The sequence below is a fragment of the Heteronotia binoei genome, chromosome 7 (assembly GCF_032191835.1).
Source record: "Heteronotia binoei isolate CCM8104 ecotype False Entrance Well chromosome 7, APGP_CSIRO_Hbin_v1, whole genome shotgun sequence".
NCBI classification, from domain to species: Eukaryota; Metazoa; Chordata; class Lepidosauria; order Squamata; family Gekkonidae; genus Heteronotia; species Heteronotia binoei.
This window is the reverse complement of record NC_083229.1, coordinates 19,260,115-19,286,607: the sequence shown is the minus strand read 5'-3', so window position 1 is coordinate 19,286,607 and position 26,493 is coordinate 19,260,115. Positions and strand designations below refer to the sequence as shown.

Below are 26,493 nucleotides of genomic sequence, written 5' to 3'. Positions count from 1 at the left end.
TTCCTTGGAGGTTTTTAAACAGAGACTAGCTGGCCATCTGACAGCAATGAAGATCCTGTGAATTTAGGGGGAGGTGTTTGTGAGTTTCCTGCATTGTGCAGGGGGTTGGACTAGATGACCCTAGAGGTACCATCCAACTCTATGATTCTATGACTTTAGCAGTTCTTGGGTTTCTAACAGGCTCAGCTTTTTACATCTAATAAACCCAACTGGAAGTGCTGATGCAATTAACACTCGACTGAGTGCAACATTTAATTTCAGCTGGGAGACGGGAGGGGAACCACGGCACTTTCTGGATTCCAATGTATCAGTTAATTCTGACCTCGCGGCGGTTTGTTTAATCATCTGTGGTTCATGTTGAAGAAAAGGTTAAGTAGAAATTTGTTTCCTCCAAGGCTTCCTGGATGGAGCCGTGTAAAGCATGCGTATGGAGCAAATGACATTTTGGGTGCAAAAAAAGAGGAAGACTTACGTGCTGCTTCCCCACGATGTTGTCGAAAGGCAGTTCGGGGCTCCAGGAGCCTTCCGTGAAGGTCGCCCCGCTGCTTCGCCTGTCAGCAGCGGCAACCGATTCTTTGACAATGTCTTCAGGCAGGGTCAACAGGCTTTCCTCCGGCTGCTTGATCAGATAAGTCTCGATGTTGTGCTTCCTCAGAAAATCATTGCGTTCCTTGCCGTGCCCTTCCTCAACCTTATAATCCCCATTTAAGCAGTCCAGAGTCGCCTTGGATATGTGGATTCTCCTGCAGAGGCACAGAGGAGAGACAAGGCCAACGTGGATGACACCCGAGCATAAAGGTGTCAACCCCCTGTTTATAGTTTCATATTGTTTCATGCTCATTTTAAATGTGAACATAAGAGAAGCCATGTTGGATCAGGCCATGGCCTATCCAGTCCAATGCTCTGTGCCACACAGTGGCAAAAAAACCCCCAAGTGCCATCAGGTGGTCCACCAGTGGGGCCAGGACACTAGAAGCCCTCCCACTGTTGCCCCTCCCCACCAAGCACTAAGAATATAGAGCATCACTGCCACAGACAGAGAGTTCCAACAATATGCTGTGGCTAATAGCCACTGATGAACCTCTGCTCTATATACTTATCCAATCGCCTCTTGAAGCTATGCTTGTAGCTGTTGGAGAAGAAGAAGACTGCAGATTTATACCCTGCCCTTCTCTCTGAAGCAGAGACTCAGAGCAGCTTACAATTGCCTATATCTTCTCCCCCCACAACAGACACCCTGTGAGGTGGGTGGGGCTGAGAGGGCTCTCACAGCAGCTGCCCTTTCAAGGACAACTCTTGCCATAGCTATGGCTGACCCAAGGCCATCCCAGCAGCTGTAAGTGGAGGAGTCGGGAATCAAACCCGGTTCTCCCAGATAAGAGTCCACACAACCACTACACCAAACTGGTTTTATAGATACTGTGGACCACCAAAAAGATTTTTTTTTTAAAGAAAGAAAGAAAGAAAGAAAGAAAGAAAGAAAGAAAGAAAGAAAGAAAGAAAGAAAGAAAGAAAGAAAGAAAGAAAGAAAGAAAGAAAGAGTGGGATCTAGATCAAAAGAAATGTGAGCTTGCTCTAGAAATTAAGATGACCAAACTGAGGCTATCATACTTTGATCACCTTATAAGAAGACAAGAGTCACTAGAAAATACAAGTCTAGGAAAAGTTCAAGACAGCAGGAAATGAGGAAGACACAGAATGGGATGGGTCACCTCCAAAAAGGAAACCACAGCCTTCAAGTTTGCAAATTGCAAGACGCGAGCAAGGCTGTTTACGAGAGAATTTTTTTTTAGGTCATCCATAGGGTCATCATAACTCATAAGCAATGGTGGCACTTAACACACATAGCTTCATGCCACCCAGCAGATAAGTCAAATGGCCTCTTTTATGTATTTAGGATATTTCTGTGCCACCTCTTCAGAAGCCTAGTCACAGCAGCATACAATTAAAACACTAATATTACCAGATTCGCACCCGGAGAATGTAGTGATAGCCACAGGCATAGACGGCTTTCAAGAGGAACTAGACAGACTCATGGAGGGCAGGGCCTTCCACAGCTTCTAGCAATGGTGGCTAAAGGTAACCTCCGTATTCAGAGGCAGTAAACCTCTGAATACCCTCAAGAGTTGTTGGCCCTCTAGCTACTTCCAGGGATTTTTTCATGGATAGGTCTGTTCCTCCTCCACTGCTTGTTTTATTCCAAGGAGAAGAAAGGTGTCAGTGGTGGGAACAGGCTTACCAAACTGCCCTCCATGGTGGACAATCTCCAATCATCTGCTGGAAGGCCTTGGTCTCTATGGCTTGTTGCTGGCCTTCCAGAGGAACTGGTTGGCCACTCTGCGAGACAGGATGCTGAACTAGATGAACCATTGGTCTGATCCAGAGGCCCTCTTTTTATGTCCTGATGAAGGCCTCAGCCTCTATGCCCTGTTGTTGGCTCTCCAGAGGAACTGGTTGACCACTGTGTGAGACAGGATGCTGGACTAGATGGACCATTGGTCTGATCCATCAGGGCTCTTCTCATTTTCTTATGCTCCTGCTCTTCAGCAGGAGAAAAATTGGGGGTAGGAAGCAATATCACAACATCATTTCCAGTTGTGCCCAGAAGTGAGATACCATGATACTCTAGGAATTCCTCAAATGTCTGTGGTTTTTACCCTAGAGTATTGGGGAATTCCTAGAGTGTCATAATGTTCCAGGTACATCCAGAAGTGAGGTCTCAATGCTGCAAAGCAGTGGTGGCCAACGGTAGCTCTCCAGATGTTTTTTGCCTACAACTCCCATTAGCCCCAGCCAGCATGGCCAATGGCTGGGGCTGATGGGAGTTGTAGGCAAAAAACATCTGGAGAGCTACCGTTGGCCACCCCTGCTGCAAAGCATTACTCCACTCCCTATTTTTGCTCCTGCTGAAGTGAAAAGCCCAGCTGGCAACCCTAGGTGGAAAGGAGTAGGGTAGCCAAGTCATTTGTATTTCTCCATGTTTCAGAATCCTCTGTACTTCATTTCATTAGCCATGTAATTTGCAAGAAGTGAAGCCTGAGTCCATTTAAATTAATGAGAAGTTCTGCTTTGACTTTGTAGACCTTGCTTAAGTTTGCTTATTATTGAAACTCAAACTGCTGTCTTAATTGGTTTAATTCACTTGATCAAACAGAGGCAAGGAAAATGGGACATGAAAAGGCAAATGACTTCCATTAAAATGCAAATACTGGGCCCGATCCATGACCTAGTTGTGCTGCTGTACTTTGGCAGGTCATGATTCTTTGGGGCCATAAATGTTGATTGGATAGGGTGGGATAAATTCAGTTTCAGTACTTTGACAATCTGGTTTGTAGGCGTGTAGATAGTCCATCAAAGTTTACATCAAGGGTGGCCAAACTGCGGCTCAGAAGCCACATGCGGCTCTTGCCCACATATTATGCAGCTCTTGAAGCCTCCACTGCCCCATTGGCCAACTTGTCACATTAAAATCACTTCTCCAAACAAGCCAGCTGGTGGTTTGGAGAATAGATTTTAAAGCTAAAGTTGCTTTCTTTCCACCTCCCTCCCCCACCTATTTTCCTTCCTTCCTTCCTTCCTTCCTTCCTTCCTTCCTTCCTTCCTTCCTTCCTTCCTTCCTTCCTTCCTTCCGCCTCTCAAACATCTGACATTCATGTCCTGCGGCTCTCAAACGTCTGATGTTTATTCTATGTGGCTCTTACGTTAAGCAAGTTTGGCCACCCCTGGTCAACATTGTTTACTTAAACTGACAACGGCTCTCCAAGGTCTCAGGCAGGGGTCTTTCACATAACCTATTGCCTGATCCTTTCAACTGGAGATGGTGGGGATTGAACCTGAGACCTTCCACATGCCACGGCCCCTTCTATGTTAATAAAAAATGAGAAGTGTTCCTCATAGAAAAGATTCAGGAGGGTTCTTTGGATTTGTTTCCCATGCTGAAAACATCATATAGAAAATAATTTAAGCACAGGGAGGGACTTGGTTTAATGGCAGAGCATTGGCTTGGCATGCAAAAGTCCTCTCGGTTCAATCCCTGGAATTTTCATTGAAAAGGATCAGGACCCTGGAGAGCTCTTGTCAGGCTGAGTAGACAATACTGACCTTGATGAACAAATGGTCAACCTGATTCACTATAAGGCAGTTCCCTTCAAAACAGATTTATGGTTTATCTTTGACAGATGCATCTTTAGAACTGTAAAGGAAGCCAAGAATGTTGAAAAGTCTTGACGGGAGGGATTCTTCAGAGCGTTAGGCTAACTAGAACAAAACTCTAAGTCTTATATTTAGAAGATCTTCTTCAGCTAGAATTGCCAACCTCCATGTGCTAGTTGAAGATCTCCTGATAAGGTTGCCAAGTCCCCTTTGGCCACCAGTGGGAGATGGGTGGGGTAGGGTGGCCAGATCCAGGTTGGGAAACTCCTGCAGATTTGGGGATGGAGCCTGGGGAGGACAGGGACCTCAATGGGATATGGTGCCATACAGTCCACCCTCCAAAGCATCCATTTTCTCCAGGGGAACTGATCTCTGTCATAAGAACATAAGAGAAGCTATGTTAGAAGCCATGGTCCATCCAGTTCACTCTGGAGATTAACTGTAATTCTTGTGGGAGGGGGGTGGAATCCCTTGGTTACCTGGAAACTGGCATCCCTAACTCCTGGCATTACAACTGGTCTCCAGCTGATACACATCAGTTCCCCTGGAGAAAATGGCTGCTTTGGAGGTTGGTCTCCATAGCATTATTCCCTGCTGAAGTCCTGCCCCTCCCTCCACCCTCCCCAGGCTCCGCATCCTGAATATCTAGGAATTCCCCAACCCAAAACTGGCAACCCCTGGTCTACATTGGCCATCCCGGTCTACACCCCTGGTGTAAAATCTGAGAATGTCAAAGACAGCTGAGAGTGCTGGAAGACTGCTAACACTTCTCAAATAACTTTTGTGTCTCCTTAACTACCTGTGTATTAGAGGGACAGCATGTAGGGTGTTAAGGTGATTAGGTCCTCTCTGAGCAACCAGAGACCTCCTTCCCTGAACCCCTGTTCCCTAAAGCCACTCAGCAGACTAGTGGTGGTGGTGAATTGGAGAGACCTCGTTGGCATTGGTGAGACATCAATTCTGGCATAGAACTGTCTGGAAGTGACATCATTGCATCACACTGGCATTCTCGAGTTTGGCCCAAATCAAGGACAGCACAAGCGTCATGCTGATGCCAGCATCACAGTTACGTCAATGTCAGTGCAACTGACTCGCTCCCTCAGCATCTTCCAGAACATCCCCTCCCATAGTCTCCTGGCAGATTGCCACTTCCAGCTTTTGAGGCAGGTAGACATGATATAAAGCAAAATTTAAATGATAATACATGATGCAAAAAAAAAAAATCCTACAAAACCTAACCAAATGCCAAAGAATTAACAACTGTCCACATCTGAGGCCCCCTTGGAACTTGAGGACCAGGACAAAGTGCCATCCTAGCCTCTCCTTTCAAAAAGAACATAAGAAGAGCCCTGCTGGATCAGACCAGTGGTCAATCTAGTCCAGCATCCTGTCTCACACAGTGGCCAACCAGTTCCTCTGGAAGGCCAGCAACAGGGCACAGAGGCTGAAGCCTTCATAAGAATATAAGAAGAGCCCTGCTAGATCAGACCAGTGGTCCATCTAGTCCAGCATCCTGTCTCACACAGTGGCCAACGTTCCTCTGGAGGGCCAACAACAGGGCATGGAGACTGAGGCCTTCATTAGGACATAAGAAGAGACCTGCTGGAACAGAGTAATAGTCCATCTAGTCCAGAATCTTGTCAAACAGTTCCTCTGGAGGGCCAACAACAGGGCATAGAGGCTGAGGCCTTCATTAGAACATCTGAAGAGCCCTGTTGGATCAGACCAGTGGGCCATCTAGTTCAGCATCCTGTCTCACACAGTAGCCAAACAGTTCTTCTGAAGGGCCAACAACAGGGCACAGAGGCTGAGGCCTTCATAAGAATATAAGAGCCCTGCTGGTCAGACCAGAGGTCCATCTAGTCCTACATTCCATCTCACACAGTGGCCAACCAGGTCCTTTGAAGGGCCAACAAAAGTGCATAGAGGCTGAAGCCTTCCTCTAATAAGAACATCAGAAGAGCCCTGCTGGATCCGACCAGTGGTCTATCCGGCCCTGCATCCTGACTCACACAGCGGCCAACCAGCTCCTCTGGACGTCCAAGAACAGGGCAGAGAGGCTGAGGCCTTTCCCTGATGCTGCCTCCTGGCTCTGGGATTCAGAGGTTTAGTGCTTCTGATTAGCCCTGAAGTAGTTCATGATCAGCACAGCTTGAAAACGTTACCAACTTTTCATTCCAAAGATCTCAATCTGAATCGCAAAGGTGAACAAGGTGGTGAATTGCAAAAGTGGTGGAATCTGATTTCGCCCCAGATATTTTCACAAATAAATGTTATTTATTTATTTCATTTATACCTTGCCTTCCTTCCCAATGGGGACCCAGAGCAACTTGCATCATTCTCCTCTCCTCTCCATTTTATCCTCACCACAACCTTGTGAGGGAGGTTAGGCTGAGAGAGCGTGACTGGCCCAAGGTCACCCAGTGAGCTTCCATGGCACAAACAGGGATTACAACTTGAGTGTTCCAGGTACTAGTCCAGCATTCTTAACCACACTGGCTCTCTGAATCGAAGCATGTTATTGACAAAAAAAAAAGTCTGATGTTGTTCAAGTAAAGGTGGTGGGACTAGAAGCTAGACCAGGCATATCAAATGTGTAGTCCAAGGGCCAAATCCAGCCCACAGAGAACTCCCATCAGGCCCACAAACAACTCATTGTCATCTGCTTCCTTCTCTCTCTTTTGCTTCCTTCTGCAACACCACTTACTTTGCCAGGCTTGTTCACCTGCGCAGGAGCTACAGAGCAAAGCCTCTATTTCCCCTACTGGCTGACCAGCACATGAATCAACTTTTGTACAAAAGCTTGCAATGCCCAGCCACTTCATATTTTCCCCTGGATCCTAGGCTCAAAGCATTGACGGCCATGAGATTTCTGTAATACATGTCAATAAATCAAAAGCAGTATCAAAGATTTCAGGTTTTCACGGCTGGCATCATCATTAGGGTTTGTAGAATCTTTCGGGCTCAAGTGCTGTGTTCTACTGGAGAAAGTTTTTCTTCCAGACGTTTCGTTCTCAGCTGCGAAGAACATCCTCAGTGGCGTTGCAGCCAGAGCAGGCGCTCTAACCTTCTTGGCTGCTGTGCATTGAGTAGGTTTGCAGCTTACACACACACACCTGAACAACACCTAAACAGCATGCTCAAGATTGCTACAGCACAGACATTGTCTCCAGATTTTGATGCAATTATTCAGAGCAAGAGATGTCAGTTATCAGAAACTGTTAAATGAGCGAAATCTTTTAAGTATATTTTATTTTTATTTTTAAAAATGTGTTTATGTCCTTTATAAAGTTTAGCTCTCCACTGGCTAGCATTACATTTTATGACACACATGGCCTAGCTCAACAAGGTCTCATTTATGTCACATCCAGCCCTCATAACAAATGAGTCCAACACCCCTGAGCTAGAAGAAGATGACAACTGCAGATTTATACCCCGCCCTTCTCTCTGAATCAGAGACTCAGAGCGGCTTACAGTCTCCTATATCTTCTCTCCCCACAACAGACACCCTGTGAGGTAGGTGGGGCTGAGAGGGCACTCACAGCAGCTGCCCTTTCAAGGACAACTCCTGTGAGAGCTATGGTTGACCCAAGGCCATTCCAGCAGCTGCAAGTGGAGGAGTGGGGAATCAAACCTGGTTCCTAAGAACATAAGAGAATCCATGTTGGATCAGGCCAATGGCCCATCCAGTCCAACACTCTGTGTCACACAGTGGCCAAAAAAGAAAGAAGGTTCACGTGGGCTAGAAGTCCTTCCACTTTTCCCTCCCCCCCCCCCAAAGCACCAAGAATACAGATCATCACTGCCTCAGACAGTTCCAATAATATGCTGTGGCTAATAGCCACTGATGGACCTCTGCTCCATATTTTTACCCAAACCCATCTTGAGGCTGGCTATGCTTGTAGCCGCCACCACCTCTGGTGGCAGTGAATTCCACATGTTAATCACCCTTTGGTTCTCCCAGATAAGAGTCTGCACAGTTAACCAAGACACCAAACTGGCTCTCTAGACCTTCCTGGAAGCAGACAAGGTGATCACAGAGGTCCAAAATCATCTCCTTCCTCAGATCTGAAAGGAAGCTGTTAAGGGGCTGAGGGACAGACTAGGGCAGAGAGCTCAGTTAACTGGTCTCCATCACCCCCTGAGGGTCTCTCTTGGATGCCGCTGAGAAAGGGCAATTATCCCTCCGTGCCAAAGACATGAGTTGTGCCTCTCATGATGTGTTGAAATACAGGCTGTGTCAGGTAGAAATAGCAACTGCGCCCCTGAAGGTCAGGAAGGCACTTTGGATGGAGAAACCATCGGGCTGAAATGCCTACATATTCTAGTAATAGAATGAGTGATGCAAAGGTCACCCAGAAGCACACATTAGCAACTCGGAGTGTCGTGGTGGTGAAAATGTGGCCTGCGGGGGATGCTTCGCCAAGTGTTGTGTCATCGGGATGACAGATAATAAAGGATACAATGGTTCATCCAAAACTCTGGCATACTTAGGTAAAGGAAAGGTGGTTATTCGAGGGTGGCAACGTAACAAAACATAGAGTTTGGGGACAGTCCTAGAGCACCGTAGGACATGGTGGTGTCACTTCCGGGTGCTGTTTTTCTACAAAACGACCCCTGCAGAGGGTTATGATGTCTATAAAACCTGAAATCTTAGGAAAATGAGCTTGTTCATCCCACAGACACGATGCTGCTGTTAAAGAGACTTAGACTTACCCAGGGATTCCGCCAGACTCAAGCTTGTTCGCAATATCCACGTCCCACGACCAGACGTCAAACTGCCATTTCCGGAGGCCCAACACGCCGCACAGTACAGACCCTGAGTGTATTCCAATCCTCATGTCCACGTCATGCTTTGTCTGGGATCTAACGTATCTGGAAAAGAATCCCAGCATCTTAAAAACCTACCAAGGACATCATACGAACATAAGAGAAGCCATGTTGGATCAAGCCAGTGGCCCGTCCAGGCCAATACTCTGTGTCACACAGTGGCCCAAACCCAGATGCCATCATCTAAATGACCAAGATCAGTTCCCCTGGAGAAAATGGCTGCTTTGGAAAGTGGACTCTAGGGCATTAAACCCTGCTGAGGTTCCTCCCCTCCCCAAACGCTGCCCTCCCTAACCTCCCTCCCATAAATCTCCAGGTATTTCCCAATACTTGTTAATGGGGCTCCTTCAATGGGAGCACATTCAACCGGTGCTAAAAGAGCTACACTGGCTGCCTATTGTGTACTGAGTCCGTTTCAAAGTGTTGGTATTGACCTTTAAAGCCCTATATGGCCGGGGACCTGTCTATCTAAGGGACCGCCTTTCCCCATATACATCCCAGAGAGCACTGCATTCAGGAGCCAAAATCTGCTCTCCATCCCCAGACCAAGGGAGGCCAGATGAAGTTCTACACAGGCCAGGGCCTTGTCAGTGGCGGCACCTACGTTATGGAACGCTCTCCCAGAGAGCCCTGTGGAACCTCTCCTAATTCCACAGGGCCCGTAAAACTGAAGTCTTTTGACAGGCCTATAACAGCTAATATGGGATGAGGCTGCCACAGCAATACCATCTGTAGGACCACTAACAGATTAACAGAAGAACTGAGACATCAATATAAGCTGATCTGCCTAAATTAAAAAATTCTTTTCTCTAGCACCAAATATCTAGGGGTTTTTTAAATTGTTGTACATGTTTTTATCGTTTTAAAACTGTAATTTAATTCATTTTTTATTATGACTGTTAGCTGCCCGGAGTCCGCTTGCAGAGTGGGCGACATATAAATCTAAAGTAAATAAAATAAATAAATCAATAAAAACATTGCAGAGATGGCAACCCCAGTTATTGAATTGATTTCTTTCTAGTGGTTTGTTTGGGCTGTTCTCATAATAACATTTAATTCCCAGCTGAGTGAGGATTGGAACTCAGGTCTCCACAGTACTATATTATTTGCTTCATTTATATCCCGACTTTCTTCCCAAGGGGAACCAAAAGTTCTTCTCTCCACTTTATCCTCCCTACAACAACAGGCTAGGTTGAGAGTGTGCCAGGCTAGGTTGAGAGTGTGTGACCGGCCCAAGGCCACCCAGCTGTAGGGTTGCCAGGTCCCCTTGCCTGTCAGCGGGGGGATTTGAGGATCTTCTGGGGGTGGGGACATTGTGTGATGTCCCCAACATGATGACATCCCCCGGAAGTGATGTCATCATGTTGGGGATGTCACATGGGGGGATACTCTGTATTTGGGCAAACTATGGTGAAATTGGGCTTAAACCATAGAGTTTGCCCCAAAAGCAGAGTGTCCCCTGTTCAATGTTCCCAATATGATGACATTACTTCCAGGTGACATTATCATTAGGGAAGGGGTTTCCCCCATCAGCCAGTGGGCCTGCAGTAGGAAGAAGTTCCCGAAATCGGGGGATCCCCTCTGGGACATGGAGGCTGGCAACCCTAAAGCTGACTTTCATGGTAGAACGGCGATTCAAACCTGGATCTTCTAAATCCCAGTCTGATACTCTAGCCACGGGCAGCCCAATTCAGACATACGTGGTGGCCGGCCACTCGGGCATGGGCGGATCTATGATGCCGCTCATAGGCTTCCAAAGGGGAGATGTTATGCCATGCTTGGAGGGGGAAGAGCGGCCCGACAAGCGAGAGAGAACCCGTCGCCATGGTGATTCCGCCCAGGTGCACGCCATTGGCCCGCTGCCGAGGTGAGGGTGGGGGAGGTGCAGGCTCGCACGGGACCACGGGATTGGCCAGCCCATTGCACATAACCGGGCAAGGGGGCAGAAAGCCCATGCCTGAGAGGCCATCAATCCCCCCACTCCCTCCTGCTGTCGGAGACTCTGCCTTTGGCAGGCAGATGGGCAGAGGCATGCACGGACAAGCAGGAACTGCCAAGTGCAGGAATTCGCTGTGCTAGACAGTGGCTGGAATGTGTGTCTGGGAGCAGCCAGACCATGTCTAAAAGACACCCCCTGGAGCCCCCCCGGTATTGCCCTGCTGCCGCCCCCTACTATGTGCAAGAAACACCTCCCCTGGGGGCCGCAGAACTCAGAGTGCGAGCCGCTGGGCATGCACCCACTTCAGTGCCCCCCCAAGTGCCCAGCGCACAATAGCCTTGTGCGGTCGGGTAGGCTGTCAGCCCGGGCAGGCTAAGGGGTGGCACCCCCCCTCCCCTGTCCAGCCACGCGGGGGGCAGAATGGCGGCTCATAGCCCATTCCCCCCGCAAGAACCAAGTCTGTCCACCCTCCCAGGCATTCTCTCGGAGACGCCACTGACAGAGTGGGGGGGGGGTTTGCCCCAGGAATGTGCAGCAGATGCCAAGTAGGAGAGACAACAGAGGGCACAGTTCAGACTTTATTCTTCCAGAACACAGTGCAACAGTCTCCCTGGAGCGTGCTGGGCAGTCTTGCTGTGGGCGGGGCTCCATTCCGAGTGGCAGGCAGAAACAGCTGAGGGAGTGGGGGGCGGTGGAGCAACACACACGGAAGTCTCTGTGTTGGAGTCCCACCTGCAAAACGGAGACAGAGATCAAGAGCACCTGCAAGGGTGGCAGCTGGAAGAGCAGGCTGCATTTCAGCCGAGCGCTCTCTTAAACGGACAGTCTCTGACCCACCTCCCCTCATCGGGGCAGCAGCCACACCCCCCCCCCGACTCCCTGTGCCCTTCCAGGGGTTGGGAATTGGCAGAGGGCAGACCAAGGGAAGGGAGCAGGCAGCAGCACAGGAGAGTGGGCTCAGCAAATGCCCCCTGCTGGAGCCCACTGCCGGGTTCAAGTGCCAGAGATGCTTGCACACCAAGCAGTCAACAGCGAGGGGAGGGGGAGGATGGGGGGGGAACAGTGGAACTTACCCAGTCATGTGTGACAGTCCTCGCATGCAGAGCCTCCGGGAGCCCGGAACCTGTGGAGACCTGGAAATAAGAGCAGTTAGCCCAAGGGGAGACACCTCTCTCACCCCCTCGCATGTCAAAGATACTGTCAAAGCAACCACGTGGTGCAAAACCTGTCACCAACATGCCTGCCTTTCCCTCACTCTAAGTCTGTATGGCCAGGAGTTCGCCGGCAGAACTTCCCGCCATGTGAACCTGTCCCTAACAACTGAGTTGTGCAAGGCAGAGCGAACGTAATTCTAGGAGGGGGGGCCGCGATTTGACGCCGGGGAGGGGGCTTGCCAGGCTTAGGCGCGAGGGGATTGGTGAGGCAATCATGCCGCTCCCTAAGGGGTTGGCAAGCTTCCGCAGTGGTGGAGGCGACCTTTGTTTTTGGTTTCAATGAGTATCTATGGGACATGCCACTATTTTTGCAGGAATAACGTTACGCGTCTTGGGGGGGCGTGTCATGGGCCAAACTGCTCAGGAAGCCGCCTAAGCCTGGCCGCGACCCCAACTCCACCCCCTCCTCTGCCTGAACACTGCGCTCTGCCTCATTTCCACCCACGCTCGGGCGCAGCCCTCAGGTGCCGCTGTCCTCGGGCAGAGCAGCGTTCGGGTGGCCCCCTGCCCACGTAACTCCCCTCCACTGTGGCAGCGCCGGTCGTACGTCAGCGCAAACCCTTCCTGTGCCAACGTAGCGGCTCATATGCTCCCAAAAGACTTTCCATCCCCACCCCTCTGGATTGTGCTGTAAATCACCCTACTTCTATTGGCTAACAGATTACAGTAACTGTAGCTCTCTAATGGACAGACCCACATTTTCAGTGCACAATAAAAAATGCAGCAAAAAACAGTTTTGCTGACTCCCTCCCCACCCGCAATCATCCAGGGCTTTACAAAGAAATCCTGTAAAGGAGGCCATAAAATCCAACACTTAAAAAAGAAGGTATGAGCTCGGTTTGTGCAATTAAGAGATAGCGTTCTACGTGGGAAAATGAAACAGCCCTGAAGCGCGGATTATCACAGAATCAATTAATTGCAGGCCTGCTCCCGCGGCGCACATATTACCGCGATTACCCCAGCGCATAAAAGGAAGAGCATGATAGCGAGATTTGAATGGAAGAAGCTGCAAGGTGCGTTGACCCTGCTGAACCCTTCCCCATAAAATCAGACGATGGATATTCATTATAGCATCACCAATGGCTTTAATTAAGAATTTTTCTCATCCAACTTTCAAGTCCCTAATGACTTTAGGGTTTTTATAACTTTTTTTTTTTCTGGAGTACCAATTCCTGGAAATGGAACAGTTTCCCTCCCAGAGGCTTTGCTTATATATCATGAAAACCGGTTTAGAAGATGGAGTGATCGGGGAATTGCGAGTGAAAGGGACTAGGTCAAGGCTTTTTTGGTAGCAGGAACTCCTTTGCATATTAGGCCACACCCTGCTGATGTAGCCAGTCCTCCTGGAGCTTACAGTAGGCCCTGTACTAAGAGCCCTGTAAGCTCTTGGAGGATTGGCTACATCAGAGAGGTGTGGCCTAATATGCAAAGGAGTTCTTGCTGCAAAAAAAAGCTCTGGACTATGTGTAGTTTGTTCAGCTGGGATGAGTCTTGGAGTGCAGATTTGTAGGTTAAAGTTTAGCCCTGGACTGTGTGAGATAATGATAAAGAAATAAAGCTGCCAACTCTGGAGGATGTAATTCCTGCAGATGTGGGGGGGGGGCAGAACCTGAGAAGTGTGGAATTTCGGGAGGGCAGGGACCTCAGTATAATGCCACAGAGCTAGGGTTGACAACCTTCAGGTGGTGCCGCTTTGAAGTTCCGTGGGGTAGAGAAAAATAGGATATAAAAACCAACCCTTCTTCTTCAATTAAAGCCCTCCCTCATCTGATGAATCTTCCAGATTTTCTTCCCCTTACACTGGTACTGAAAAATCCAAAGCAGGGCCTTTGTAGAAGTGGCCCATGCTTTGGAAATCTCATGGTTTCTTGATGAAGAAAAGCTGCACTATTTGCCCCCTGCAGGATTGCCAACAGGCTCATAGCCAGAAAATTTTAGGAGGGGGGCGGGATAAAATTTCTGATGGAGGGCCCCCTGCTCGGGCGGCCCCCGCTCTTTCTGCCACCGCTGCTCTTGTGGGGAGGGAAGTGGGGAGGAAGTAGCAGAGGCAGTGGGCGCTTTTTCAGCGGCTTGCTGGTCCAGAGAGCACCCTAAGGCCGGCATAGGAGTACGGGCCTCGGTGCGGCTTTTCCCACTGATCAGCTGATCGGCAGGGGGGGCCTGAAAGAACCCCAGGAGCCGGTGCTTCACCAGGTGGGTGGGCAGGAGGGGGGAAGGCGCCACGGAGGGGGACAGGGGACACGAGAGCAGTGGGGAGATTAGGCCCGCAAGAGCAGCGGAGAGAGCAGGGGCTGTGAGAGCAGCGGAGAGAGCAGGGGCTGTGAGAGCAGCGGAGAGAGCAGGGGCTGTGAGAGCAGCAAGGAGAGCAGGGCTGCCAGGAGGAGCCATATAGGCCCAAGGGGGGTTTTGGTGGGGAGGCTTCCCCCATGCCCTCCTGTGGCTATGGGCCTGGTTGCCAAGTTCCCAGTTGGGACGTGTGATCCCCCACTCCCCTTCCCTGCTGCTTTTCTGGGCAGCTTCAGGGGGAAAATTTACAGAGAGGGGGGAATTTACAGAGAGGGGGAATTTAGAAAGTTAGTGTAGTCTAGTGGTTTCTGGGTAGAAGTAAGACCTGGCAAACCCAGGGTCGAATCGCCACTCAGCCCTGGAGGCTTGCTGAGTGTCCTTGAGCAGTCACACACTCTCAGCCCAACCTACCTCACAGGGTTGTTGTGAAGATAAAATGGCAAAGAGGAGAATGATGTAAGCCGTTTTGGGGCCCCATTTGAAAGAAAGGTGGAATATAAATAAGGTAAATGAAAACAAACAAAACTTGTGACACCAAATGCAGTGTCACAAAAAAAAAAATGGAAATGACAAAGGGTAGCTCTAGGAATTGCCAGAAATTCTATGGTTTTACCATACAGTTTCTGCTACCACTTGTCACTTCTGGGATACCGCTAGGAATCGTAGGAAACTCTACTGCTTTTTCCATAGAGTTTCCAGCAATTCCTAGAGGTACCTATGCTGCTTTCTTAAACCTGGAAGTGATGTGATGCAACAGCCAGGGGTAGAATTCTAGCAGGAGCTTCTTTGGATATTAGGTCACACACTCCTGATGTAGCCAATCCTCCAAGAGCTTACAAAAAAGAGCCTTGTAAGCTCTTGGAGGATTGGTTACATCAGGAGCACGTGGCCTAATATGCAAAGCAGATCCTGCTAGAATTCCACCCCTGATTACACCCACCCCCTATCCCCAGATACAGCCCTCCTGCTGGACACTGCCTGGCAACCCTAGCCCCCTATAATCTTTCAAGTCCTCTTCTGATACAGAAGAAGTTACATCTCCCATGTATCCTCGGGACTTGTGGATTTTGCCTACAGTGTGTAGGTGAGAGGGAGAAAGATTTGTTTTACCAAAGATCAACAACATTTAATTAAAGTGATGGGAACTGCAAGACAAGCCCTTCACCTGAACTATGCTCTCATGTGTATTAGGACAGAGAATGCAAAGAAGGGGTGCATTCTTTTATGTTACGCCACAGCTGCTATTCTACTGGAAATTACTCAACAGAGCATGTCACCAGCCTGTCAATTACCTCCACTGAATGTGAAATAGGAGGTAACGTATTAGGAATGGTTTTGTTATTGAAAATGATTTGTGCAGTGTGCTATCATTAGCTGAAGAAACAAGACAGGGCTACCCTTTCCTGGCAGCATTGTAGTAAGATAGATAATGATCTGGTAAGACCTATCTCATTCCAAACCAGGGGCGGCCAAACTGTGGCTCAGGGGCTACATGTGGCTCTTTCACACAAATCATGTGACTCTTGAAGCCCCCACCACCCCATCAGCCAGCTTGGAGAATGCATTTCTCTCTTTAAATCACTTCTCCAAGCCAAGCCAGCCAGTGGCTTGGAGAATGCATTTTAAGTTCAAGTTGCTTTCTTTCCACATCTTCCTCTCTCCTCCCTCCTTCATCTATTTGCCTTCCTTCCTTCCTTCCTTCCTTCCTTCCTTCCTTCCTTCCTTCCTTCCTTCCTTCCTTCCTTCCTTCCTTCCTTCCTTCCTTCCTTCCTTCCTTCCTTGTGGGTCTCAAACATCTGATGTTTATTCTATGTGGGGTCTTACACTAAGCAAGTCTGGCCACCCTGTTCCAAACATTTGGTCACAGTGTCATGTGACCAAGAAACTTAACCTAAGAGAAGAACTAACAAAAGAAGTGGGTAGATTCAGGTAGGTAGCAGTGCTGGTCTGTGGTAGGATGGGCACGAACTGCAAAAATGGAGGTTCGTGAAGATTCATGCTGTCTCATGAACCTCCATGAAACTTTCCTTTTAACGAATAAGTTTGAGGTTCGTTATTCGTAATGCAGCACAGCTTGCAAAAGCCATTTAAAGGGTCCCCTTTACATGGCTTTTGCAAGCCGTGTCATTGCTGGTGACTCGCAGGTGAACTCAGAAGGCCTTTGAGCAAAGTTCTGGACTCTTCCAATTTCCACACGCTTATCCCATTAAAGTGGTGTGGATCACGTTAGCAACAAATTACAGAGAACACATTTGGGAGCCTCTACGATGAGTTGCATCAACAAAGATCTCCTAGTGGGAGATAAAATCTTTTAGGACAACAGCTGTGACTTGCAGGCTGACTTGTGGCCTGGAGTTCGCTGCTCTAAAAAGCAGCCACTGATTCCTTGTAATGACTTCATGAGCCAAGGTTGTAACAAAGCAGTAGAGAGGATCAGAGAATGTTTGCTATCATGCAATAAAGCACTAGAGAAAAAAACAACTCAAACCACAGACCAGAGCACAGCATGGTGGCATCGGTAAAATGAAAGGGGAAAAGAAAACGAATTACCTGATTGTTTTGATCATGCTGAGTCCCATTTCAACACAACAATGAGCATGGTCTTGGCGAGGTTCTGGGAGTCCAGAAACGCAGTAGTAGCAATCCCCCAAGATCTTAATTCTAAGGCAGTGATGTTCCTGCATCCAAAAGAGAACAGTTTTCAGCAATGGGACTTCATTTGCAAGAACAAAGTGTATATAATACAAGGAGCGGCAGAAGGAAATTGGAACATGCCCCAGTATGCTTTCTCTATACATAACAAACGATCTTCTAAATTGCTGAAACGTGCATCTTTATGCACCCGCAATGAAGTAGACCCCATGATTCCTTGGAAAGTGTATCCAATTCATTGTAGGAGACAAAGAAACACCGCCGAGGTCTGACTGTGGCAGACATGCTGATGCAGTTACCCGATTCAGTGTAAGAGGGTCCATTTATTAGAAATCACAAGGGACAGAGGTGTATTTGTTGGATGGAAAATGATTTGGCATTCCGAACCAAGAGGACAAGAATGGCGTTTCCGAGAGGTATGGTTACAGCCTTGGGTATCCGTTAAATTGGTGAGCAAGCCAGTAAAGTAGAGCACAGAAACGAGAGACAAAAATTGAATATCCAGCTTCCCTTTGTATTTTTTTTTTAAGAGTAATAATTTCTCCATAGGTGATCATTGTGCCAGAGTGTTTGCTCCCATGCTGGTTAAAGAGCAAGAAAGTCTATTTAGTTGCTAATTTCCACCAACAAGATCATTTTCATATAGCCCAATACTATTTTGCAGTGGCTGTGAACCATGTGGGGAGAAGAACTGTTAGAACCTGTGTGGTATAGCAGTTAGACCAATAAGAACATAAGAGAAGCCATGTTGGATCAGGCCAATGGCCCATCCAGTCCAACACTCAGTGATCTGCAACATGGTGCCCACTGGTGCCACGGTGCCTGACAGTGAGTTTCCTTGCACCCATTCTTCTTCCTCAGACAAAGAGGCAATATTCATTATTCTCCACCACAGTGGAGCAGGAGGAGCTTCAGAAGGTCATTACAAGGCATCACCTTTGAGTCTGCAAGGACATCCAATCAGAATAGCTGCCTCCATCATTGGAGGATCCTTAGCTTGCAACGCGCCAATATCTGGCATTGTCCCTCCCTCCATGGTAGCCATTTTGTGGTGGCCCTCCTGCAGACTTATCAGGGTTGAGTAATTCTGGGTTAGAGGGCTGTACTATAAACTGGGAAAGCCAGGTTCAAACTCTTGCAATGAGGTTTACTGAGGGACAGTGAACCCATCACTTTGTCTCCCAGTCTAGCCTTACCACACAGGGCTCTCATGAGGACAGAATGGGAGAGGGAAGGGGTCATTTCATAGAAAAAGAGGTACCAGAGCTCATTAGCACAACTCATTTACATATGCCACACACCCCCAACATCAGCTCAGCATCTACCTTCAAATGCTTCTTGAATTATAATTGTCCTAATAAAACCTTACTCCCATTATACTTTTTAAATTACTTTCTCCTATGTGACCACGGTGGCGTGACGAAGATTTCCATCTGCCTGTTTTATATGTTTTGTTATTTCCCCCCTCCTCCTTTTTTTTTTTGGTGGGGAAAATATTAGAAAGTTTATACAATCTTAAGAGTTCAGCAAAATTCTCACAGGAGGTTTGAACAATGGAGCCCAGAAGGAATTTTTTTTTTTGGGGGGGGGGGAGGATAAGAAAGAAAGTTCTTTCTGAGTTTGACCTGAGTTCAATCCCAGCAGAAGTGGGGTTTTCAGGTAGCTGGCTCCAGGTTGACTCAGCCTTCCACCCTTCCGAAGTCGTAAAATGAGTATCCAGCTTGCTGGGGGGGAACATGTAGATGACTGGGGAAAGCAAGGCAGACCACCCCATAAAAAGTCTGCCCTGAAAACATTGTGAAAGCAACATCACCCCAGAGTCGAAAACAACTGGTGCTTGCACAGGGGACTACCTTTACCTTTTTAAAGAAAGAAAGAGCACAATAAAATTTAGAGCTTCCGGAACTCTGCTCCTGCGAGCTCCTGCCCGAAATGAGGCCTGGAGCAAATCCATTCATACTACTTTGAGCTCCTTGGAGAAAGATGGAGTAAGAACCAAGAAAAGTTTCGTAGGTAGCTCTTGAAGCTTCCACTTCTGAGCAAACAAAATCCTTGCTGCAGTATTGATATGTGTCATTGAATGTCTTGTCTCTTTTATATAGTCATTGGGATACATGTTCAACAAGAACAGTTCTGGTTTCAGTGGAATCTGTATCTTCAACATTTTTTGCAATAGATCATGTACCATCTTCCAGTAGTCTTTCGCCTTCTCACAAGTCCACCACATACGGTCACATGACCCCACTTGTTTTGTACATTTCCACCAGCAGAGATGAACTACTTATCGTTATTGCTTGCTGGGAAATCCAAGAAAGAAGCAAGAGACTATTAAGAGACGTTATATGTATGGTTAGACTCTTAAACTGCTTTGGTGTGAATTGTGGTTAATATTCTTCCATTTATATGCTTGAAATTTAAGCTTAACTGATAACTTAAATGGGAACTTGCAAAGTATTTCTAGATGTCTATTGTGATGAGAGGTTAAGAGTGTAACGATACGATGGAACTTTCTTTTATATGAATGATATAGCAACATGCAGAATGTATCCTATCTTTCATTAAAAAAAAAGAACCAAGGAAAGTATTATTTTGTGGTTACGTGTTCTTATTAAAACAATGAACCACAGTAAAGACAAAAGCCAACTTAAGAGCTATAGTGAATTTTCAGCAGGAGACAGGTTATACCTGTGTTTCATCCTCATAAGAAGATCTTTGAACAACTGGTTTGATGGTTCATCTATATATTCATCCAGTTCAGCAGATTGCTTCACTGTGTTCCTTCACTTTAGACTGCCTCCACTCAGCCACCATGGCTAGTAGCCATTGATAGACCTCTCCTCCATGAATCCATCAAATCCCCTTTTCCTTGATTCCCCACTCCTCCACTTGCACCTGCTGGAATGGCCTGGGGTTAGCCATAGCTATCGCAGGAGTTGTCCTTGAAAGGGCAGCTGCTGTGAGAGCCCTCTCAGTCCCACCCACCTCACAAGGTGTCTGTTGTGGGGGAAGGTGGTAGAGCCGCTCTGAGTCTCTGATTCAGAGAGAAGGGTGGGGTATAACTCTGCAATTCTTCTTCTTAAGGTGTTTATTCCGGTGGCCATCACACATGCCATTCCTTGTGCTGATATAGAATTCAACCTAGCAAGCATAAAAGCTCTCCTATGCCATGGTAGCGAAAGATTTTAGAAGGACAGCACTCAGGAATACCCTAAGAAACCACAGAAAGCCTTCATGGTTTGGGCTTAGATCTCAAAGGCTCATTGAATATTGAATGCCACCCCACCAGTTTAAGAGAACTGCCAAAAAGAAGGAACACAATGTGGAAGACTGTCAAGAGGTAAAACATCCCTAGCTCACGTGGTGGGGGAGGGACAGTGGGAAGGATCTGTTGTTTGAGACTATTTTTTGAGGAATGCTGGCTTCAAAGGTATACCTGTCCTTAGATATATTCTCACTCGATGCTTAGAATTCTAATCCCATTGTTGAGTGCTCTGCTGCCAGATCAGCTTGTGGATTTGAAAGAGAAAGGTTCTTGTACCAGGTCTTTGATATGGATTAGCAGGACTTCTACACACAAACTCGTCGGATATTAAGTAGCACTGCCTCCAGAACTATCGATGCGGTGAATATTGATTTTCATAATCGTGTTTTGATGCTACCCTTCCTTCAAGGACACCCATGAGGTGTAATCTTATCCTCATAGGACACGTGAGACATGATAGGCTGAGAGAGAATAACTAGCCCAAGCTCACTTTAGATAAGAACATAAGAGCCCTGCTGGATCAGAGTAGTGGTCCATGTAGTCCAGAATCCTGTCTCAGTACCCAACCAGTTCCTCTGGAAGGCCAATGACAGGACAGAAAGGCCAAGGCTTTCATATAGGGTTGCCAATTCCCAGGTGGGGGCTGGGAATTCCCCAGTTTGGAGGCCCTCCCCCCACTTAAGGGTTATCAGAAAGCAGGGGGGGGGGAGGGAAATGTTTGCCAGGCACTCCATTATTCCCTATGAAGACTGATTCCCATAGGGTATAATGGGGAATTGATCTGCGGTTATCTGAGGCTCTGAGTGGGCTGTTTTTTTTTTATGTAGATGCACCAAATTTGCAGCATAGCATTTCACACTGTCCTCTATATGACAGCCCTTCAAGTACTTGAAGATGGTGATAATATCACCTCTCAGTTGTCTTCTCTCCAGGCTGAACATACCCAGCTCCTTCAGCCTTTACTCATAGGACTTGGTCTCCATTCACTGGAGATACGAGGGATCAACATTCAAAATGCAAAGGCCGCTTACCTTGGTATGTCCCTCAAAGAACATTACATTCAGCTAATGATAAACAGCTAGTGATCCCCAGCCTGAGAGAAATCCAGCTATCCTCGACCATGGACAGAGCCTTTCTGGTGATGGAAGTCTCCATCAAGTAAGACCAGGGCCTGTAAAATGGAGATGTTCCACCAGGTATACTATTGAGGATAGCAACGGATAGATAAACGCCAACCCAATATTACAGGGCTGTTTCCCTTCAGAGACCCCTTCTGGATAATGAACTGTAAATGTAATGTCACACATTGGTTTTTATGCGCTATCATAAGTTAATTGTTATATTTTTGTTATTGCAAAGTTAAAAAGGTAAAGGTAGGCCCCCGTGCAAGCACCGAGTCATTACCGACCCATGGGGTAACGTTACATCATGATCCTTTGTTGGCAGACTTTTTATGGGGTGGTTTGCCATTGCCTTCCACATATTGTAAACTTACATATTAACTATTGTAACCCACCTTGAGCCCTGCAGTACAGGGAAGGGTGGGATAGAAGTAGAAAGTAATAAACAAACAAAATACGGATTGTGCTGCTAAGTTAAGGTCACTGCCCGCAACTCCAGACAACTGAAGTGCCTTTGAATGATTTGTACCCAGACTTATTTCCCCCCACCAAAAAAAAGTAATAAAATTAAACCACGAGGATTGAAAGGAAGCCTGACAAAGTGACATGAAAGAGAGCCAATGGAATGAACTTCTCAAATATCTATTCCCCCCCTGAAAGGCGCCAAGTAGAAACTTCATTAATACTGCTTCTTTCCTGGGGCAGGAAAGGAGGTGATGGATTGCATTTCCGAAAACCTGTGCCAAGTTATCAAGTCTGCCCTCTCAGTGAGCCAATCCAACATGCCAAGCACAGAGCAGAAGCTCCGAGCGGCCCATTCATCTCTGTTTGCAAACGAGACTGCAAAAAATGATGAAGGCACACGAATGCAGAAGATTAAAAAAAAACAAAAAAGGAGCTAGGGTGAAAGATTAATTTTTGTGATGGGAATCCTGTTGTCAAGATTGGTGAAAGCCAGGCCAGAAGTGGAATACTCTGCAGTGAGTGCAAGCAAAACACAGAAGCAGATTGGAACAATGGGTGATTGGACAAACATCTGGAGCAGAGGTCCATCAGTGGCTATTAGACGCAAAGTATAGATGGAACCCTCTGTCTGGGGCAGTGATGCTCTGTATTCTTTGTGCATGGGGGGGGCAACAGTGGGAGGGCTTCTGGAACCCCTCTGTCTGGGGCAGTAATGCTCTGTATTCTTGGTGCATGGGGGGGGCAACAGTGGGAGGGCTTCTGGAACCCTCTGTCTGGGGCAGTGATGCTCTGTATTCTTGGTGCATGGGGGGGCAACAGTGGGAGGGCTTCTGGAACCCTCTGTCTGGGGGCAGTGATGCTCTGTATTCTTTGTGCAGGGGGGGGGGGGCAACAGTGGGAGCGCTTCTGGAGTTATGGCCCTGCAGGCGGACCTCCTGATGACACTGAGGTTTTAGCCACTGTGTGACAAAGAGTGTTGGACTGGATGGGCCACTGACCTGAACCCAAAATGGCTCTTCTCTCATGTTCTTCTGCCTGGAGCAGTGATGCTCTGTATTCTTGGTGCATGGGGGGGGGGGGGCAACAGTGGGAGTGTTTCTGAAGTTCTGGCCCCTGCTGGTGGTCTTCTTGATGGCATTAGGGTTTTGGCCATGGTGTGATACAGAGAGTTGGACTGGATGAGCCCGTGACCTGTTCCAATGTGGCTTCTTTTATGTTCTTAATGGGCACAATACTTAAATATTAAATGAAATATCAAATCAAATAGATATTAACTAAATTAAACATCTTGTCAATTTAAGGCTGAGGTCCCAGGGGACCATGTACCCTTAGGAGGTTCACAGATGGGCTTCAGGAAGTCCATGAACCAAGCAGAATAAATTATTTTCCCCTCCTTTGATTTCCTTTCTGTTACTTTGAAATACTGTCCTTGTGAAAAACATTCTTAAATATGTTTACATTAATGTTTCACTCCAAACAAATATAGGAGGCCATGACAGAGGTTAGTTCTCCTGGAGAAAATAAGAACATAAGAGAAGCCATGTTGGATCAGGTCAATGGCCCATCCAGTCCAACGCTCTGTGTCACACAGTGGCCAAAAAAAACCCAGGTGCCATCAGGAGGTCCATTAGTGAGGCCAGGACACTAGAAGCCCTCCCACTGTGCGCCCCTCAAGCACCAAGAATACAGAGCATCACTGCCCCAGACAGTTCCAACAATATGCTGTGGCTAATACCTCTGCTCCATATGTTTATCAAATCCCCTCTTGAAGCTGTCTATGCTTGCAGCTGCCACCACCTCCTGTGGCAGTGAACTCCATGTGTTAATCATTCTTTGGGTGAAGAAGGACTTTTATCAATTCTAACCTGACTGCTCAGCAATTTCATTGAGTACCCATGAGTTCTCATATTGTGAGAAAGGGAGAAAAGTACTTCTTTCTCTACCTTCTCTATCCCCTGCATAATCTTGTAAAAGTGGATGCTTTGGAGGGTGGACTGTATGGAGAGGTCCCTGTTCTCGCCAGCCTCCATCCCCCAATCTCCAAGAGTTTCCCAACTTAGATCTGGCGACCAGACCTTCAATCCCCTGCCAGCGGCTGGGGGAACCTGGGAATCCTAGTAGGTGGCAGATCTAGTGAGCTCTAAACCTCTACAACCAGTATAGACAGACAGGCCCAGGATAATAATTTTTAATGCAGAGGTAGGAATTCACAAGGTGAAGGAATTGACTATGCAGAGTGAGGGCATTACATCTGGTAAACACTACTGCCAGTGTAATCCGGATTCTGCGAGATTCAACATTAAATTATTCTGACAGTTAAAGTACAGTCTACTAAATCATTGAATGATCCAGAGAACGCCTGCATAATGTGGAAGGCCGGTGTAAAGTTGTCATTGATGTATCTGCAAGATGGGGAGGAAACATATCGTGAAAGGCAACCTGTGTGACATTTTTCAAGGCAATTAATTCTTTCCCTGATTGAACAAGTAAGCGAAAGCGCCAGGTGTGTGTCTGTGTGCATGGGTGTGTGAGAGTAGGAGGAGAAGAACAGCACATTTCTCAGTGCTTCCTATCAATTATTCCTATACATGACACTTTGGTTCATGTGTTGCTCACCGGCTGCGGGCACAAAGTCGCTCTTGCCAAGCTGTGAATTCAAATGACTATGGAAGCATTTGTTTCCCACAAGGGGAGGGCTTGTGGCTCAGCAGTAGAGTATCTGCTTGGCATGCAGAAGTTCTGGGGTTCAATCCCTGGTTTCTCTAGTTAAAAAATCTGGAAGAAGGTGATGTGAAAGACCTGGGAGAACTGTTGCCAATCTGAATAGACAATATTGGCTTAGATGGACCCAGGATCTGATTCAGTATAAGGCAGCTTCATAGTTTTGGTGTTAACCTTGAAGAAAAAGAAGATTGCCACAGATTTATACTCCACCCTTCTCTCTGAATCAGAGTCTCAGAGTGACTTACAATCTCCTTTATCTTCTTTCCCCCACAACAGACACCCTGTGAGTGGGTGGGACTGAGAGAGATCTCACAGCAGCTACCCTTTCAAGGACAACCTCTGCCAGAGCTATGGCTGACCCAAGGCCATTCCAGCAGGTGCAAGTGGAGGAGTGGGGAATCAAACCCGGTTCTCCCAGATAAGAGTCTGCACGCTTAACCACTACACCAAACTGGCTCTCATTCTGGGACCCTTAACAGTCTGGGACCCATGTATCTTCAGGACCCCCACTCTTGGTATACCTCCAGGAGAACACTATGTTTGGCACTTAAGAACTTGTTAGTGGCCCCTGGCCTGGGAGAAATCCAGTTGTCCTCAACCAGAGCCATGGCATTTTCTGCCCTGGTTCCAACCTGGTGGAACTCTCTGCCAAATAACACCCATGCCCAGTGTTCCCTCTAAGCTGAGTTAGTGTGAGTTAGCTCACAGATTTTTGGCCTCCGACTCACATGTTTTTGTCTTTGCTCAGGAAAAATGGCCCCAGAGCAAACTAGCTTATGCAGTAGCTCACAACTTTAATGCCAGCAGCTCACACAGTAGAATTTTTGTTCACGAGACTCCATGGCTTAGAGGGAACATCGCCAATGCCCTGTGGGATCTGATGCAGTTCCGCTTGCAAGGCAGAGATGTTCCACCTAGGGCTTTTTTTTTCTGTAGCAGGAGCTCCTTTGCATATTAGGCCACACCCTCCTGATGTAGCCAATCCTCCAAGAGCTTACAGAGCTATTAGTACTGTAAGCTCCAGGAGGATTGGCTACATCAGGTCCCTGTTCTCCCCTGGCTCTGTCTCCAAATCTCCAAGAGCTTCCCAAACAGGGTCAGGCAAGCCTACCCTCCATCCTCCACTGGCGGCCAGAGGAGACCTGGCAACCTTTGGTGATGTCGTGGTAAAGTGTGTGGACTCTTATCTGGGAGAACTGGGTTTGATTCCCCACTCCTCCACTTGCAGCTGCTGGAATGGCCTTGGGTCAGCCATAGCTCTCATAGACCTTCTTCCCCTGTAGTGGTTAAGTGTGCAGACTCTTATCTGAGAGAACCAGGTTTGATTCCCCACACCTCCACTTGCACCTGCTGGCATGGCCTTGGGTCAGCCATAGCTCTGGCAGAGGTTGTCCTTGAAAGGGCAGCTTCTGGGAGAGCTCTCTCAGCCCCACCCACGTCACAGGGTGTCTGTTGTGGGGGAGGAAGGGAAAGGAGATTGTGAGCTGCTCCGAGTCTCTGATTCAGAGAGAAGGGCGGGGTATAAATCTGCAGTCGTCTTCTTCTTCTTCCTGGCAACCCTATGTGAGAGAACTCCATTCGAGATCCTGAGATCCTGGTAATGCCAGTCTTGATAGACCAAGGTTTTGAGGGCCTGACGCAACCTACAGGATCATGCAGAAAACGAAAGAGCAAAACTGACAAGTGATTATCGAAGGCGTTGAGCTGACTGAGTGGGAAAGCAAAAATGCAGAACGGTTTCTCGTGGAGGAAGGAAATGCATTCTTGCTCTTGCTCTCATCAAAGCTAGAACGTTCGCCCCTTTGTGCAGATAACTAACCAAATGAGATTAGTCATTCCCTTCCCCAC

The 26,493-nt window shown here is 47.6% G+C and overlaps 1 protein-coding gene across 2 annotated transcripts in view; it reads right to left on the bottom strand.

Moving 5' to 3' along the window:
• Window positions 1-26,493, bottom strand: part of ADCY8 (adenylate cyclase 8) — a 198,811-nt gene that overhangs the window by 74,716 nt on the left and 97,602 nt on the right. For both annotated transcript variants that reach the window (XM_060243211.1, XM_060243212.1), the window contains exons 5-7: window positions 16,972-17,099; window positions 8,869-9,027; window positions 473-743 (exon numbers count right to left, since the gene is read on the bottom strand). In XM_060243211.1, the coding sequence (XP_060099194.1) occupies window positions 473-743; window positions 8,869-9,027; window positions 16,972-17,099 (558 nt within the window). The remainder of the gene's footprint in view (window positions 1-472; window positions 744-8,868; window positions 9,028-16,971; window positions 17,100-26,493) is intronic.